This window comes from Chrysochloris asiatica, unplaced genomic scaffold, assembly GCF_000296735.1.
Source record: "Chrysochloris asiatica unplaced genomic scaffold, ChrAsi1.0 scaffold00207, whole genome shotgun sequence".
In the NCBI taxonomy this organism is placed as follows: Eukaryota; Metazoa; Chordata; class Mammalia; order Afrosoricida; family Chrysochloridae; genus Chrysochloris; species Chrysochloris asiatica.
The window spans coordinates 2,573,238-2,586,179 of NW_006408725.1; the positions used below are offsets into that span (position 1 = coordinate 2,573,238).

At 37.3% G+C, this 12,942-nt stretch overlaps 1 protein-coding gene and 1 pseudogene across 1 annotated transcript in view; both read right to left on the reverse strand.

The window, feature by feature from the left end:
• NME7 (NME/NM23 family member 7) overlaps window positions 1-12,942 on the reverse strand; it is a 212,392-nt gene that overhangs the window by 167,338 nt on the left and 32,112 nt on the right. Inside the window, exon 3 of the mRNA XM_006872652.1 lies at window positions 3,652-3,762. Within this exon, the coding sequence (XP_006872714.1) occupies window positions 3,652-3,762 (111 nt within the window). The remainder of the gene's footprint in view (window positions 1-3,651; window positions 3,763-12,942) is intronic.
• Window positions 4,430-12,942, reverse strand: part of LOC102818077 — a 32,858-nt pseudogene continuing 24,345 nt past the window's right edge.

Here is a 12,942-nt window from a genome sequence, read left to right on the forward strand (position 1 = left end):
TGATCAATACATCTTGATTGCATGTTTGATCAATTTCAGATTGAAGAAGTTGGTAGAATTCTACTATTTCATCCTCACTGGCTCTAGTGGTTGGTGCATAAATTTGAATAACAGTGGTTATTAACTGGGCTTTCCTGTAGGCTCATGGATATTATCCTATCACAGATAGCGTTGTACCTCATGACTGATCTGAATATGTTCTTTTTGACAATTAATTCAACACCATTCCTCTTCAATTTGTCATTCCCGGCATAGTAAACCATGTGGTTGTCAGATTCAAAATGGCCAATACCAGTCTATTTCAGCTCACTAATGCCTATGATGTTGATGTTTATGAGTTCCATTTCATTTTTGACAACTTCCAATTTTCCCAGATTCATACTTCATACATTCCATATACCATTTATTAATGGATGTTTATAGCTGTTTCTCTTCATTTTGAGTCGTGCCCCATCAGCAAATGAAGGTCCTGTGGGTTTTTCTCCCATGGGCTTTACTCCATTCTTTTCATCACGGTCAACTCTACTTTGAGAAAGCAGTTCTTCCCCAGTCGCATTTTGAGTGACTTCCAACCTGAGGGGCTCATTTTCCGGCACTCTATCTGACAGTGTTTTTGGGCTATTCATAAGGTATTCAGTGACTAAATATTTGGAAGTAGTTCGTCACTCTTTCTTCCTAGTCTGTCTTCGTCTGGAAGCTGATCTGAAATCTGTCCATCATGGGTGACCCTGCTGGTATTTAAAATACCAATGGCATCGCTTTCAGAATCACAGCAATTCACAAACCACCACAATACGACAAACTGACAAGCCAGTGCTAGAAACTAACCTTGTGGTCCAGTGCATTCTCTTGCAGTGCCACACCAGGAGACAGATGTTAATAAATACATTCACCAAGAAAGTGTTTTGTTGTTATGTATTGTTTTTTGAAGAAACTCAACATTTTTTTCATAAGAATTTATCCATTGATTCTTTCAAGTAATATTTACTTCATCTAACAGCACTGATTCAAGGACCAGAAATACAAAGTCAGCTAGAACTCTGCTGCTAGCTTTCAAAGATTGTCATTATGGAGGAAGTGGCATTTAAAAACATACTTTTAGGAAAATTATTTAGCATTGGGAGAAACTCCTCCATGAATGTCTCATGCTCCTTTCTGGAAATGCCAAGAATGCAAGACTCTGAAGGCTCTCTATCTTAACCATCTACCAGTGTTGGGTTTACAGCAAGCAACCCTGAGTAATGAAGCAGTCTCCAAAACAAAGATTAGGCTTGTTTACTGCTTACTATGAAACACTGAGCAACCCAAGTTCAATATTCCTTGGCTGTGAGGCAACCCATTGAGTACATAGTATCCATGTGGGCACACATCACACTATCCCCAGAAGAATGACACAAACATGATGCCTGTTCTGCTTGCTGTACCATTCCTGAGTAATGAAGTCCGGTCTTTTTATAAATTTGAATTTTGTTCTACATTTTTATCCCATTCTAACCAAACCAGGACCCTCTATTCTATCCCTGGTCAAAATCGTTGGTACTGGTAACAGCACTATCTAGTTCTTCTACTCTCTAGCTAGAAGGAGGTTGTGATTTGTGTGGGTCATTAGTACTCTGGACTCATTGCTTCCCTGAATGTTTAGTTTCTGTCATGACTGAACTGCACTTCCCAAAAATATCTGTCAACTTGGCTATGCCATCATTCCCAGTATTATATAGTTGTCCTCCATTTTGTGGTTTGATTATCCACTATTTTGTGATACAATGTAAATCCTAGTCTCTATACCTGTGGCTATGGTCTCATTTGGGAGTGAGCTGTCTGTTATGTTAATGAGGCAGGACTGGCTCATGTTAATGAGGATATTGTTGTTTTTGTTAAGTGCCCTTGAGTTGGTTCTGACCCATAGCGACCCTGTATAGGATTTCCAAGGAGCAGCTGTTGAGTTTGAACCACAGACCTTCCAGTTCAAACGACTATGCAGTCTGATGTATTAACCCACAGCTCCACAAGATTATGCTAATGAGGTAAGACTAAAGTGGGATGTAACTTGAGTCACTGCCCTTCACTATTATGTAAGACCTGAAGGCAGAGAGAAATTAGCAGAAAGAATGTTTTCCCACTTCCAAGAACAAAGAGCTGGGAGGAGCAGAACACTTTCTTTGGACCTGGGATTCCTGCACTGAGAAACTTCTAGATCCAGAGGAAGGTTGATGACAAGGACCTTCCCCCAGTGCTAACAGAGAAAGAAAGTCTTCTTATGGAGTGGGCACCTTAAATTCAGATTTGTAGGAGTCCTGGATAAGATAAGCGGTAGACTGCTAATTACAAGATTTGTAGTTCAACCCCACCACCTGCTCCTTGGAAACCCAATACAAGCAGGGTCCCTATGAGTCAGCACTGACTTGACAGCTATTAACAACAACACCACACTATGAGAAAATACATTTGTTTGTTAAAGCCATTCACTTATATTGGATAACTAAGGGAGTTTCCTTCACTCTCCTTTGCTGCAAGTGGGAAGAAACCAATGGTATCTTAGGATCAAGACTTAGAAAATATTTGGTAAGATAGCAATAGATTACTTAACAGAGTTGTTGATAGGTGCCATCAAGTCGGTTCCAACTCAAAGCAACCTTATATAGGAATTCCAAGGAGCAACTGGTATGTTTGAACTGATGACACTGCAGTTAGCAGTCTAGTGCTTATCCTACAAGTGCCACACTAGGACTCGTATCAGAGTAATAAATAGGTAAAAAGAGAGAAATCAACATAAACCGTTCCAAATGCATCACTTTCATGAAACCTTAAACTAATAAAATGCACTCCACGATCAAAACAGAAATAAACAGACATCACTTCCCCTTCTATCATCTTTACACAGTATGTTACATTTCTATGTTAAAAGGAAAATATTACACTTATCAGTGATTATTATTATAAAGTAGATGGGACTAGGGAAGATGATTTAAAAATGAGACATACTGCTGCTGTTGTCAAGAGCCATCGCGTTGGTTGTGACTCATAGTGACACTGTATAGGATTTCCTAGGAGCGGCCAGTGGGTTTAAACAGTGTGTATCCTATAGTGCCATACCAGGACTCCTAACAATCCCTACTGTGATGAATAGTTGCTGCTGTTAAGTGACGATGAGTCAGTTCTGACTTATAGGAACTCTGTATAGGGTCATGAAAGCTTTAAGTCTCCAAAGGAGCAGAAGGCCTTGTCTTTCTCCCACAGAGAGTCTAGAGGACTCAAACCGTGGATGTTGTAAGATCACAGTCCAGTGATTACTGTGTGGAGCCACCGCATTCCCATGCTTAGAGTCCAAAATTATTATTTATTATTTATGAATTCAAGACTTGTCTCAAATTTTCTAACTCTAATAGCACTAGTATTCTATTATTTGTCATTTAATTGGAGGGTTTTATGCTAGACAACAGTAAGTGATTTTTATAAAAAGGGCCAGACATTAGAAAAAGATAGCAATAATGGTTATAAAACATGAAGAAAGTAATCAATGTCACTGAATTATACATTTAGAAATTGTTGAATTGGCAAATGTTTTGTTGAGTGTATTTTCACCACAATAAAAATGTAACAACAAAAAGAAAAGACCCAGACAGTACGTAACAAAACGATCAAAAAAATTACCTTGAAAGCATCATCATTTTGAGTTTTGTTATAGTGAATCCAGCTTTGTTTATTCTTTCAATTATTTCTCCAGCCTTTGATACTGCATCTGGTTTAATCAGGGCTAATGTTCTAAAGAAATAAAGAAACATTTTGAAAATAAAATATCTCAGCAGGTTTTATTTATAATTCTCAGGCAAAAATAGTTTTCTTAGCATCAATTCCAGATTACCAGACATTAAAATTAATTATCCATAGAGGCATATAAACATATCTCTTAAAAATGTAGAAGGTAAGTTTACTTTGGTTTTCATAAATTAAAATTGGGTATCCAATCTAAATATATACATATATAGTAAAATTTCAAGGGAAACACTAATATTTAATTAAATCAAAACTGGAAAAGATAGGTCCTTGATATTTCTTATTATTTCTCAGAATACTTTTTTTATAGTAAGCTAATCTCATAAAAAAAAAAAAAAAAACACTTGGTTTTGGGTCACTTAGATTTTAACATACACATATTATACAGTCAGTTCAGCACAGATTTGAAAATAATTATATAAATTCTTCTACTGACTATTCATCAGCATGAGCAATACACAAAGAACTGAAATAATGTCTTATCCCATAAAGTGTATGAATAGGAAACACCAGCCTTTTCCCTGAAGAGACCACAGCAGAGCAATGCACTCTGTCTTTTGACGTCACAGGATGAATAGACTTTTGGAGATGGACACCACCTAACTCAGTGCTCTTTTTACTGATGAAGACATTCACGGCCCGGGCAGGTACCTTTCTAAAGATCGCATAGCTTATCAGTGGCACCATCAGAAGAAAACACTCGGCTCACGAGATTCCAGGTTTGTGCTCCTTTTATACCACATTTACTGCCAATGTTAATATTATTAACAGAGGGACTATCATCAAATCTTCCAGAAAAATATTCACAAATGCATGATAAAAACCAGACTGGTTGTTAATAATTCAGTTTATATGAAATTTTAAATTTTGATAAAGAAATACTGCTGTTTTCTCCTCTTTATTTTCAATTGCTGTGCCAGCAGTGGCATTAATTGAAGGATTCCACAAAAGGAGAATAGTTGTTCTTTTCATGATTGGCTTTTTTTTCTTCTTCACCAAGGATATAAATGCAATTGTTGTTGTTGTTAAGTGCCATTGAGTTGGTTCGGATTCATAGCGAGCCTGTATAGCGTTCCTAAGATTTTAAATCTTCACAAGAACAGAAAGCTTCATCTTTCTTCTGTGAAGCAGCTGGCGAGCTCAAACCACAGACCTTGTGGTTCACAGTCCTGTGTTTATCATATAAGCCACTGCATTCCCAAATGCAGTTGAGAATAGAATAATTCACATATCCTTATATACACGTGGGCATAACTATGACTGGGTTTGTTTGGGTTTTGTTTTTGTGTTCCAATAAAACTTAATTTACAAAAGCAGTCATCAGGGTGGATTTTGTCCATGGGCCATAATTTGTGGACCCCTGATTTAAACCAACAGACAAAGTTAGAGAGGTGGATTTTGGTTCAACATTAAGAAACAATTTTTTAATAGTTAGGGCTAATCAAAAATCGAGGACTATTATAGGAAGCAGAGAATTTCCCAGTACTGGATACACAGCAGGACACATTCCTCCTAAACTTCCCTTACTGAATCCACACATACCACAGGCATAATGACCTCAAGATACGTCATCACCCTTCTCTTTCCATACTGACGTTGGGGATGTGTCAGTGCTGCGTAAGATTAGAATCATTCCTATCTTCCCAAACTTAGTTGGTATCCATCCATCAGGGTCATCCCAGGAGCCAGAGGACATTTCCCAAACATTCAGTGACTACTTCTCAATTGTATTCAATTGAGCTATTGTTGTTGTTGTTGTTAAGTGCTGTTGTTAAGAGTCGGTATTCACCCATAGCAACCCTGTTTAGGGTTTCTGAGGAGCAGCCCATGAGCTTGAACTGCTACCCTTGCAGTTCAAATGGCTTTGCAGTCTGGTGCATTCCCACAGTGTCACACCAGGACTCAGACACCCTAAGTGTCAGACATGCCATATGGAATCGGGGAATGGCAACATTAAAGACCTTTTCTTTAAAGTAAACAAAATGGAAAGTATAATATCCTTCCATATACCCTGATACTTCAGAGAATGCAGTACAACTTGTATATTCACATACCCAACAAGGGCTGATGATTGGATATTCACCAATCACTCCAAGTCTTTCAACTTCTTCTGCATCACCTTAAGCATTTGTTATTCTCCAATAGCAACTGTCCAACTGACAAGCCTTCTTGGGAAGCACATCCTTTGACGTTTCAATCTTGATTCGGCATGTGAAGAAATAGTGGAGAGGATGCACAGAGCTAAGTTCTGGCAGAAATTACGTGGAAACTAAAACTGAAGTATCTCCATTTGTTGCAACACACTCTGGATTCTGAACATGTCTGAAAACTTGGTCTCTGATGATAGGAAAGCCACCTAATACAACATTGCTGACATAAGAGGTAAACCAGTCAGTAAAAATAGCACATATGATAAACATGTCAATAGTAGCTGAATGTTGAGCTATTTGGTCTGGACATTGGTAGGAAACTTCATTTTTGTTTTGGCCTTTTTCAGTTTCCACTGCTATATACTGACTCAAACCAGTGTGTACACCAAAAGTTAAAGAGAGACAATATTTCAGTCCCTGTCTCTGCTGGAATCCTCTGCCAGCTGTTTCAATGTCTAACAAGCCCTCAGAACAATAGTGATTAGACAGTGCCATGTTTCCCAACAACTCAGGAACAATTAACTTCTGTCCATCGTAGATACAATAGGAACATCTATAATCATCAGGAACTTGGAACCAATCTGAGCGTCTACAACATCAAGAGCTTCCTCTTGAGTGCCCTCTTTCAGAGACAAGGCCATCCGCGGATACTTGGGTTCCAATTATTTCTTGAAATTATCCCAGGCCTTTTTAATGGTAGCATAATGGTTAATGTATCGTCAGCGTACAGGCCTATGACGAGAGATTTCTAACACTGATTCTTCTGTGTTTTCTCTTCCTCCAATATAAGTCAGTACTTTTTGCAATGCCTTCTCCACAGCTGATCATGATTTGATAGCTGGTTAAGTCTTCACAGACATAGCAACAATTTATTATATCATGGCAGTCCAAGAAAGGATAAGATGAGTAGAAATGGATCTGTGGGCAACAATTCTAGGGTCAGCGGAGCTGCCTCAGCTTCATGACCGCCATCTTTCCTTTCTGGCTGGGTTTTAAAACATTCAAATTAAAAAAGAAATTGTTGCTCTTACTCTAGTACAAACTGTATCAAGTTTCCCCTCGTGTGGCGCTGTGGGTTAATGCGCTAGACTGTATAGTTGGTTTGATCCACAAGGTTGGCAGTTCAAGCTTACCAGCCGCTCCTTGGAAACCCTATGCAGGGTTACTATGGGTTGGAACCAATTCAACAGCACTTACCAACAAGGTATAGTTAAAACTCATTTTTAAAATTACATTATTTTAATATTATAAGTCAAAATAATCTGTACATTGCTTTTGCTAAACTGGAAGATTTCAAGAACCACAGATCTTAAGCAAAAATATAAAACATATAGGCAGTCATCAATTTTTATAAACAAGTAACAATGTGAAAAGTCTAAAGCTGAGAGAACTTGACTTAAAATGCAAGTTCATTGTTTGTTTTTTTTAAAATGCCTCAAGAACCCAATGGGTGGGTTAAATATCGTTAATTACTCCAAATAATTTTGCCATGTCTTCATTAACAAAATTTGATATGATTAATTATTCTAAATTAATTCTTCTTTGATGTCTTCAGTACTTCACTGTTCAGCAAGAAATAATTAAAATGTAATTTGGAGGGAAAGAAGATAGGCACTAGGAATCATGTTATTTAAAAGTGAAGGTAACACACAAATAAACAAAGGGCCACAAAAATATAATAGTTGTGTCTATCATCAATTGCTGCATAACTAACCACCCGAAAACATAGTAACTCAATACAACAAACAATGAACCTCTCAAGATCCTATGGGGTGGGTGGCTAGGTGGCGGGTTCTCCTGGGCTCATTCATACAGCTGCACAGGGATGCAATGTAACTTGGCTCTATGGGATGGCTAGGTCTTTCTTTCCTTGTGGCCTTCCATCCTTAGGAAGGTCAGACAGGCTTCTTCACACAGTCATACAGCATCTTATACACATCCTATACACAAGGATTAACCAGAATCCTTTTGAGGCACATTACCGATGCTTTTTTTTGACTAGTACAAATCACAAGATCACAGAATTTAAAAATTAATACATAGGCTTAACTTCTAAATAAGCCATGCATCAAAGAAGAGACTACATGGAAATGAAAACACATTTTAAACTAGGTAAGAAATTTTAAATTACATATTAGATATTATCTGGCTATATGCAGCATTTAGAGGATAATAAATAATACTTAATTGTATAAATTTTAAAACACTGAAAATATATAATTCTCGAATCAGGGTTGCTATGAGTCAGAACCAACTCAACAGCACTTAATAACAATCAGTAGTAACAAAAAAGGTGAATTAAAAAGAAAACAAACTTGATGGTATCTATCAACCTGTAGTTGTACCTAGAAAAAGCAGCATTAAAGAAAAAGGGTAAAGTAAAAATATTTATAGACTTTAAAACAAAACAAAACAAAACAAAACAAAACTGAGGTTTTTTTTTATTACCAAGAAATGAAAGGTAAAGCTCAAGAAGGAAAATTATTTCAAAATTAAGATTTGATATTTAAGAAGAAATAGTGAATGAAGACAATTTTGATGGTAAATGTGTAAGTAAATCCAAGCAAATATTGCATTACCAAAACAATTGAAAAAGACGTCTAATACATAAGTGAAAAACTGAAATGTTCACTCAATACAACAACAACAAAACAAGGCATATTGGAAGAGAGAAGATTGGAGCTAAAGTGCTTTGATCTGTTTTTATGGACTAAGAGATGGTCAGTACATTATATAATTTTATGAATTTTAAATAATATGTTATGTGTGGTTAAATTTAAGGCTAACCACTAGAGGAATAACATGTTGTTGTTGTTGTTGTTAAGTACTGTTAAGGCTGTTCCAACTCAGAGACCCTGCATAGGGTTCTTAAAGTGCATCTAGTGAGTTTGAACTGCTGACTTTGCAGTATGATAGGTAGAATAATAGCACTCCAAAGATGTCCGTGTCCTAGTCCCTGGAACCACTGACATGATCAAAGGGACTTTACAGATGACATTGAAGTTCCAGGTCTTGGGGTAGAGAGATCATTTTGGATTATCTTCATGGATTCAGTCTAATCACATATAAGTTCCCAGTTGCAGAGAACCAGAGAGATGGCTGTGAAAGCCTACACCCACCATATTTAGCTTTGAAGATGGAGGAGAGAGGATTCAAGTTCTCCCCTAGCACTTCCCAAAAGGAGTGCAGGCCTACCAACACCATGCTCTTAGCTTGGTGAGAGCCATGTTGGACTTCTAATTTATAGGACTTTAAGATAATAAACATGGATTGTGTTAGCCACCAAGTTTGTGGCAATTTCTTACTACATCAATACAAAACTAATATGGGGGGAGGGATCTGAAGAAAGGAAAAATACCTCACTTAATCCAAAAGAAATGAAAAGGTGAAAGAATAAATATAAAAGCTGGAAAATTAAAATAATAAAAATGTACAAAAATACCAATAAACACAATACATATATATGTACTAACCTTACCAATGAATTTTTAGAGGTTTTCAGATTGACTTTTGTTGTTGTTGTTGTTGTTGTTCATGTGTTTGTGTTTTTACAGCTAAGCTCTGGTACCATGGTGGGTAATGAGGCAGTCTGCTAACTGCATGGTCAGCAGTTTGAAACTACCAGGTGCTCCATGGAGAAAGATGAGGCTTTCTATTCCCGTACATATTTACAGCATTGGAAACGCTATACAGAGTCGCTGAGTTGGAATCAACTCAATGGTACACCACCATCACACCACCACACAGTGCTATTAAAGGAGATCTGGTAGTGCAGTAGTTAAGTACTTGGCTGCTAATCAAACTTACTAGCCACTCCACGGAAGATAGATGTGACAGTCTGCTTGCATAAAGACTTACTGCCTTGGAAACTGTACGGGGCACTTTGATTCCGTCCTACAGGGTCCTGTGAGTTTCAATTCAACTCAACAGTAGTGGTTACGATTGGTATACACTATTTACAAAAGACATGCTAAAATTATAATACGACAAAATTGAAAGGAAAGAGATGGAAAAAAAGGATATCAATCAACTGCAATACTTTATCAGTCAAACTCATTCTAAGGAAAGACCACTTAAGATAGAGCTGAAAAGGAAATATCATTCTAATCTGTTAACTGAGCAAGAACTCTTTGAAAACAAAATGGAAAGGCAGAAACTGGCCTTATTTTACACAGAGAAAGAAATCTTCATTTCTCCTTGGGAATTTAAGGATGGAAAATAATTTTTCACTGCATTATTTGACTGGGACTTATTCTATAACCAATAATAAGTCATCTTGGATAATGTGACATTAGATAATTAAATATGAGAAAAAGATCCAGGATACATTTTTTATTTTTATTTTTTAGAATAAGGGTTGTATTCTTTCACCATAATTGTTCAGTCTTTATGCTGAGCAAATAATTCAAGTAGCTGGATAATACAAAGAAGAGCAGCACATCAGGTTTGCAGGAAGCCTCCATAACAGGCTGAGGTATGCAGATGATCCAACCTTGCATGCAGGAAGTGAAGAGGACTTAAAATAGTTACTGATAAAGATCAAAGAGCAAAGCCTTAGGTGTGAGTTCCACCTCATTGTAGAGAAATCAAAAATCCTTAACACTGGACCAATAAATCACATCACAATAAATGGAGACAAGATTGATGGATCTACCGTTGACACTCATGGAAGCAGGAGTCAAAAAATCAAACAACATAATGTAATTAAGCAAATCTGCTGCACAAGACCTTTTTAGAGTATTCAAGAGCAAGCATGTCAGTTTGGAGGTTAAAGTGTGCCTGACACAAACCATGGTATTTTTAATAGACTCATGCTGTTGTTGCTGTTATGTGCCATCAAGTCAGTCCCGACTCATAGAGACCTTGTATAGCATTTCCAAGGAACAGCGAGCGAGTTTGAACCACCAACCTTGAAGTTCTCACTGACCTTGTGGTACAGTGTTTATTCTACAGCATCAAACCAGGACTGGATATGCATGTGAAAATTGATCAATTAATAAGGAATACCATTGAAGAATTGATGCATTAGGGTTTATATGTTAGAGAATAATATTAAAAATAATACAGACTGCCAGAAGTATCAAAAAACAAAAAAAACTGTTGGAAGAGGTACAATCAGAGTGTTCCTCAGAAGCCTAGATGCCCAGACTTTGTCTCTCAGACTTAGGACATATTATCAGGAGGATTGAGTCTCTGGAGAGAGCATCATGCTTGGCAAAATGGAGGGTCAGTGACAAAGAGGGAGACCCTCAATGAGATGCGTTTGCCCCATGGCAGCAGCAATGGGCTCAATCATGACAACAATTGTGAGGATGGTGCAGGACCAGGTGGTGTTTCATTGTGTTGTTTATAGGATCACTATCATTTTGGAATTGACTCGATTCGACAACCCAGGATAAATTTTTATCAGGGTCTTGGTAAGGGAACTAAGGCCCTATTTTAATACATTTAAGAGTCCTCTAACAGCAAAAACTCAACTGCTCACCACTGGTCCCAAGAGAATCTTCAAAAGCAACAGTAATTAGTAGTGAGAGAGTAGTATTCTAGAACTGAGAACAAACCTAAACTCATATTGTGCTAGTCTCCTCCCCTGAGAAGCAGCCCTGGTCTACTGGAAATTGTTAGGCCAATTGGCTTAAATGTCTAACATCTCACCCCAGAAGTTTAAAGTAACTTTTCCACTATCAGGACCACAGCTCCCACTGTCCACCATTTTAGTAATTTCTCTAAAACTGGCCACACTTACAGGTTTCTAGTCATAGACTCCCGGTGCTGTGGTGCAATGCTGTAGGATAAATACTGGACTACCACCTACAAGGTTGGAAGTTCACACCCAACAGCCACTCCTCATAAACCCTTTAGAGAGTCGCTATGAATCAGAAATGAATCAACCGCACTTAATAATAAGTCATACACGCCACCACTCATCTGTCAGTTTGTCAACTATGGTGGCTTGGATGTTGCTGTGATTCTGACTTTAAACACCAGTGGGGTCATGAACAGTGAATCGGTTTCAGGAGAGCGTCCAGGTTAAGACAGACTTAAGAAGAAAGAAAGGTGGACTACTACTGACTTTTTAGCAAAGGAAAATATTATGAATAGCAGTGAAGCATTGTCAGATATTGTGCCAGAAAATGAAAACATTATGAATATAGCACCAGAATATTCTCAGATACAGTGCCAGAAGAAGAGCCCCTCAGGTTAAAAGGCAGTCAAAATACAACTGGGGAAAAGCTACATCCTCAACATAGAGTTGACCATGATGACATGAATGGAGGAAAGTTCATTAGCTGATGAGTCACAACTCAAAATGAGGATAAACAGCTGTGATCATCCATTAATAATTAGAACATAGATTATACGGTAAATGAATTTGTTAAAGACAAAAAGGAAGACATAAAAATTGATATCCTAAGCATTAGGTATAGGCCATCTTGACTCAGACAATCACATGGTTTGTTATACAGCGTACAACAAATTGAAGAGGAATGGCATTGCATTCATCATTAGAAAGAACTTTCAAGATCCAGCTTGAAGCACAATACTGTCTGTGATAGGATACTATCCATAGACCTATAAGAAAGACCAGTTAACACCACTTAATTCAAGCATCAATCACTAAAGCAAGTGAAGATGAAATTGAAGAATTCTACCATCATTTTCAGTCTGAAAATCATCAAACATGCAATCAAGATGTATTAACAATTACTAGGGATTGGAATGGGAACACTGGAAACAAAGAGAAATGACAAGTAGATGGATACTATGACCTTGGTGATAGAAATGATCTAGTAGATCACATGATGGAATTTTGCATAAACAATTACTTATTCATTGTAATACCTTTATAAACAACATAAAAAACACTATACAGATGGACTGTGCCAGATGAAATACCCAGAAATGAAATTGAATACCCAGAAATGAAATCAAGTTTCGACTTCCCTATGGGAAAAACTCAAGCCTCGACTTTCATTATTGAAAGATTCTCTGGACAAATTATTGAATGATGCAGAAA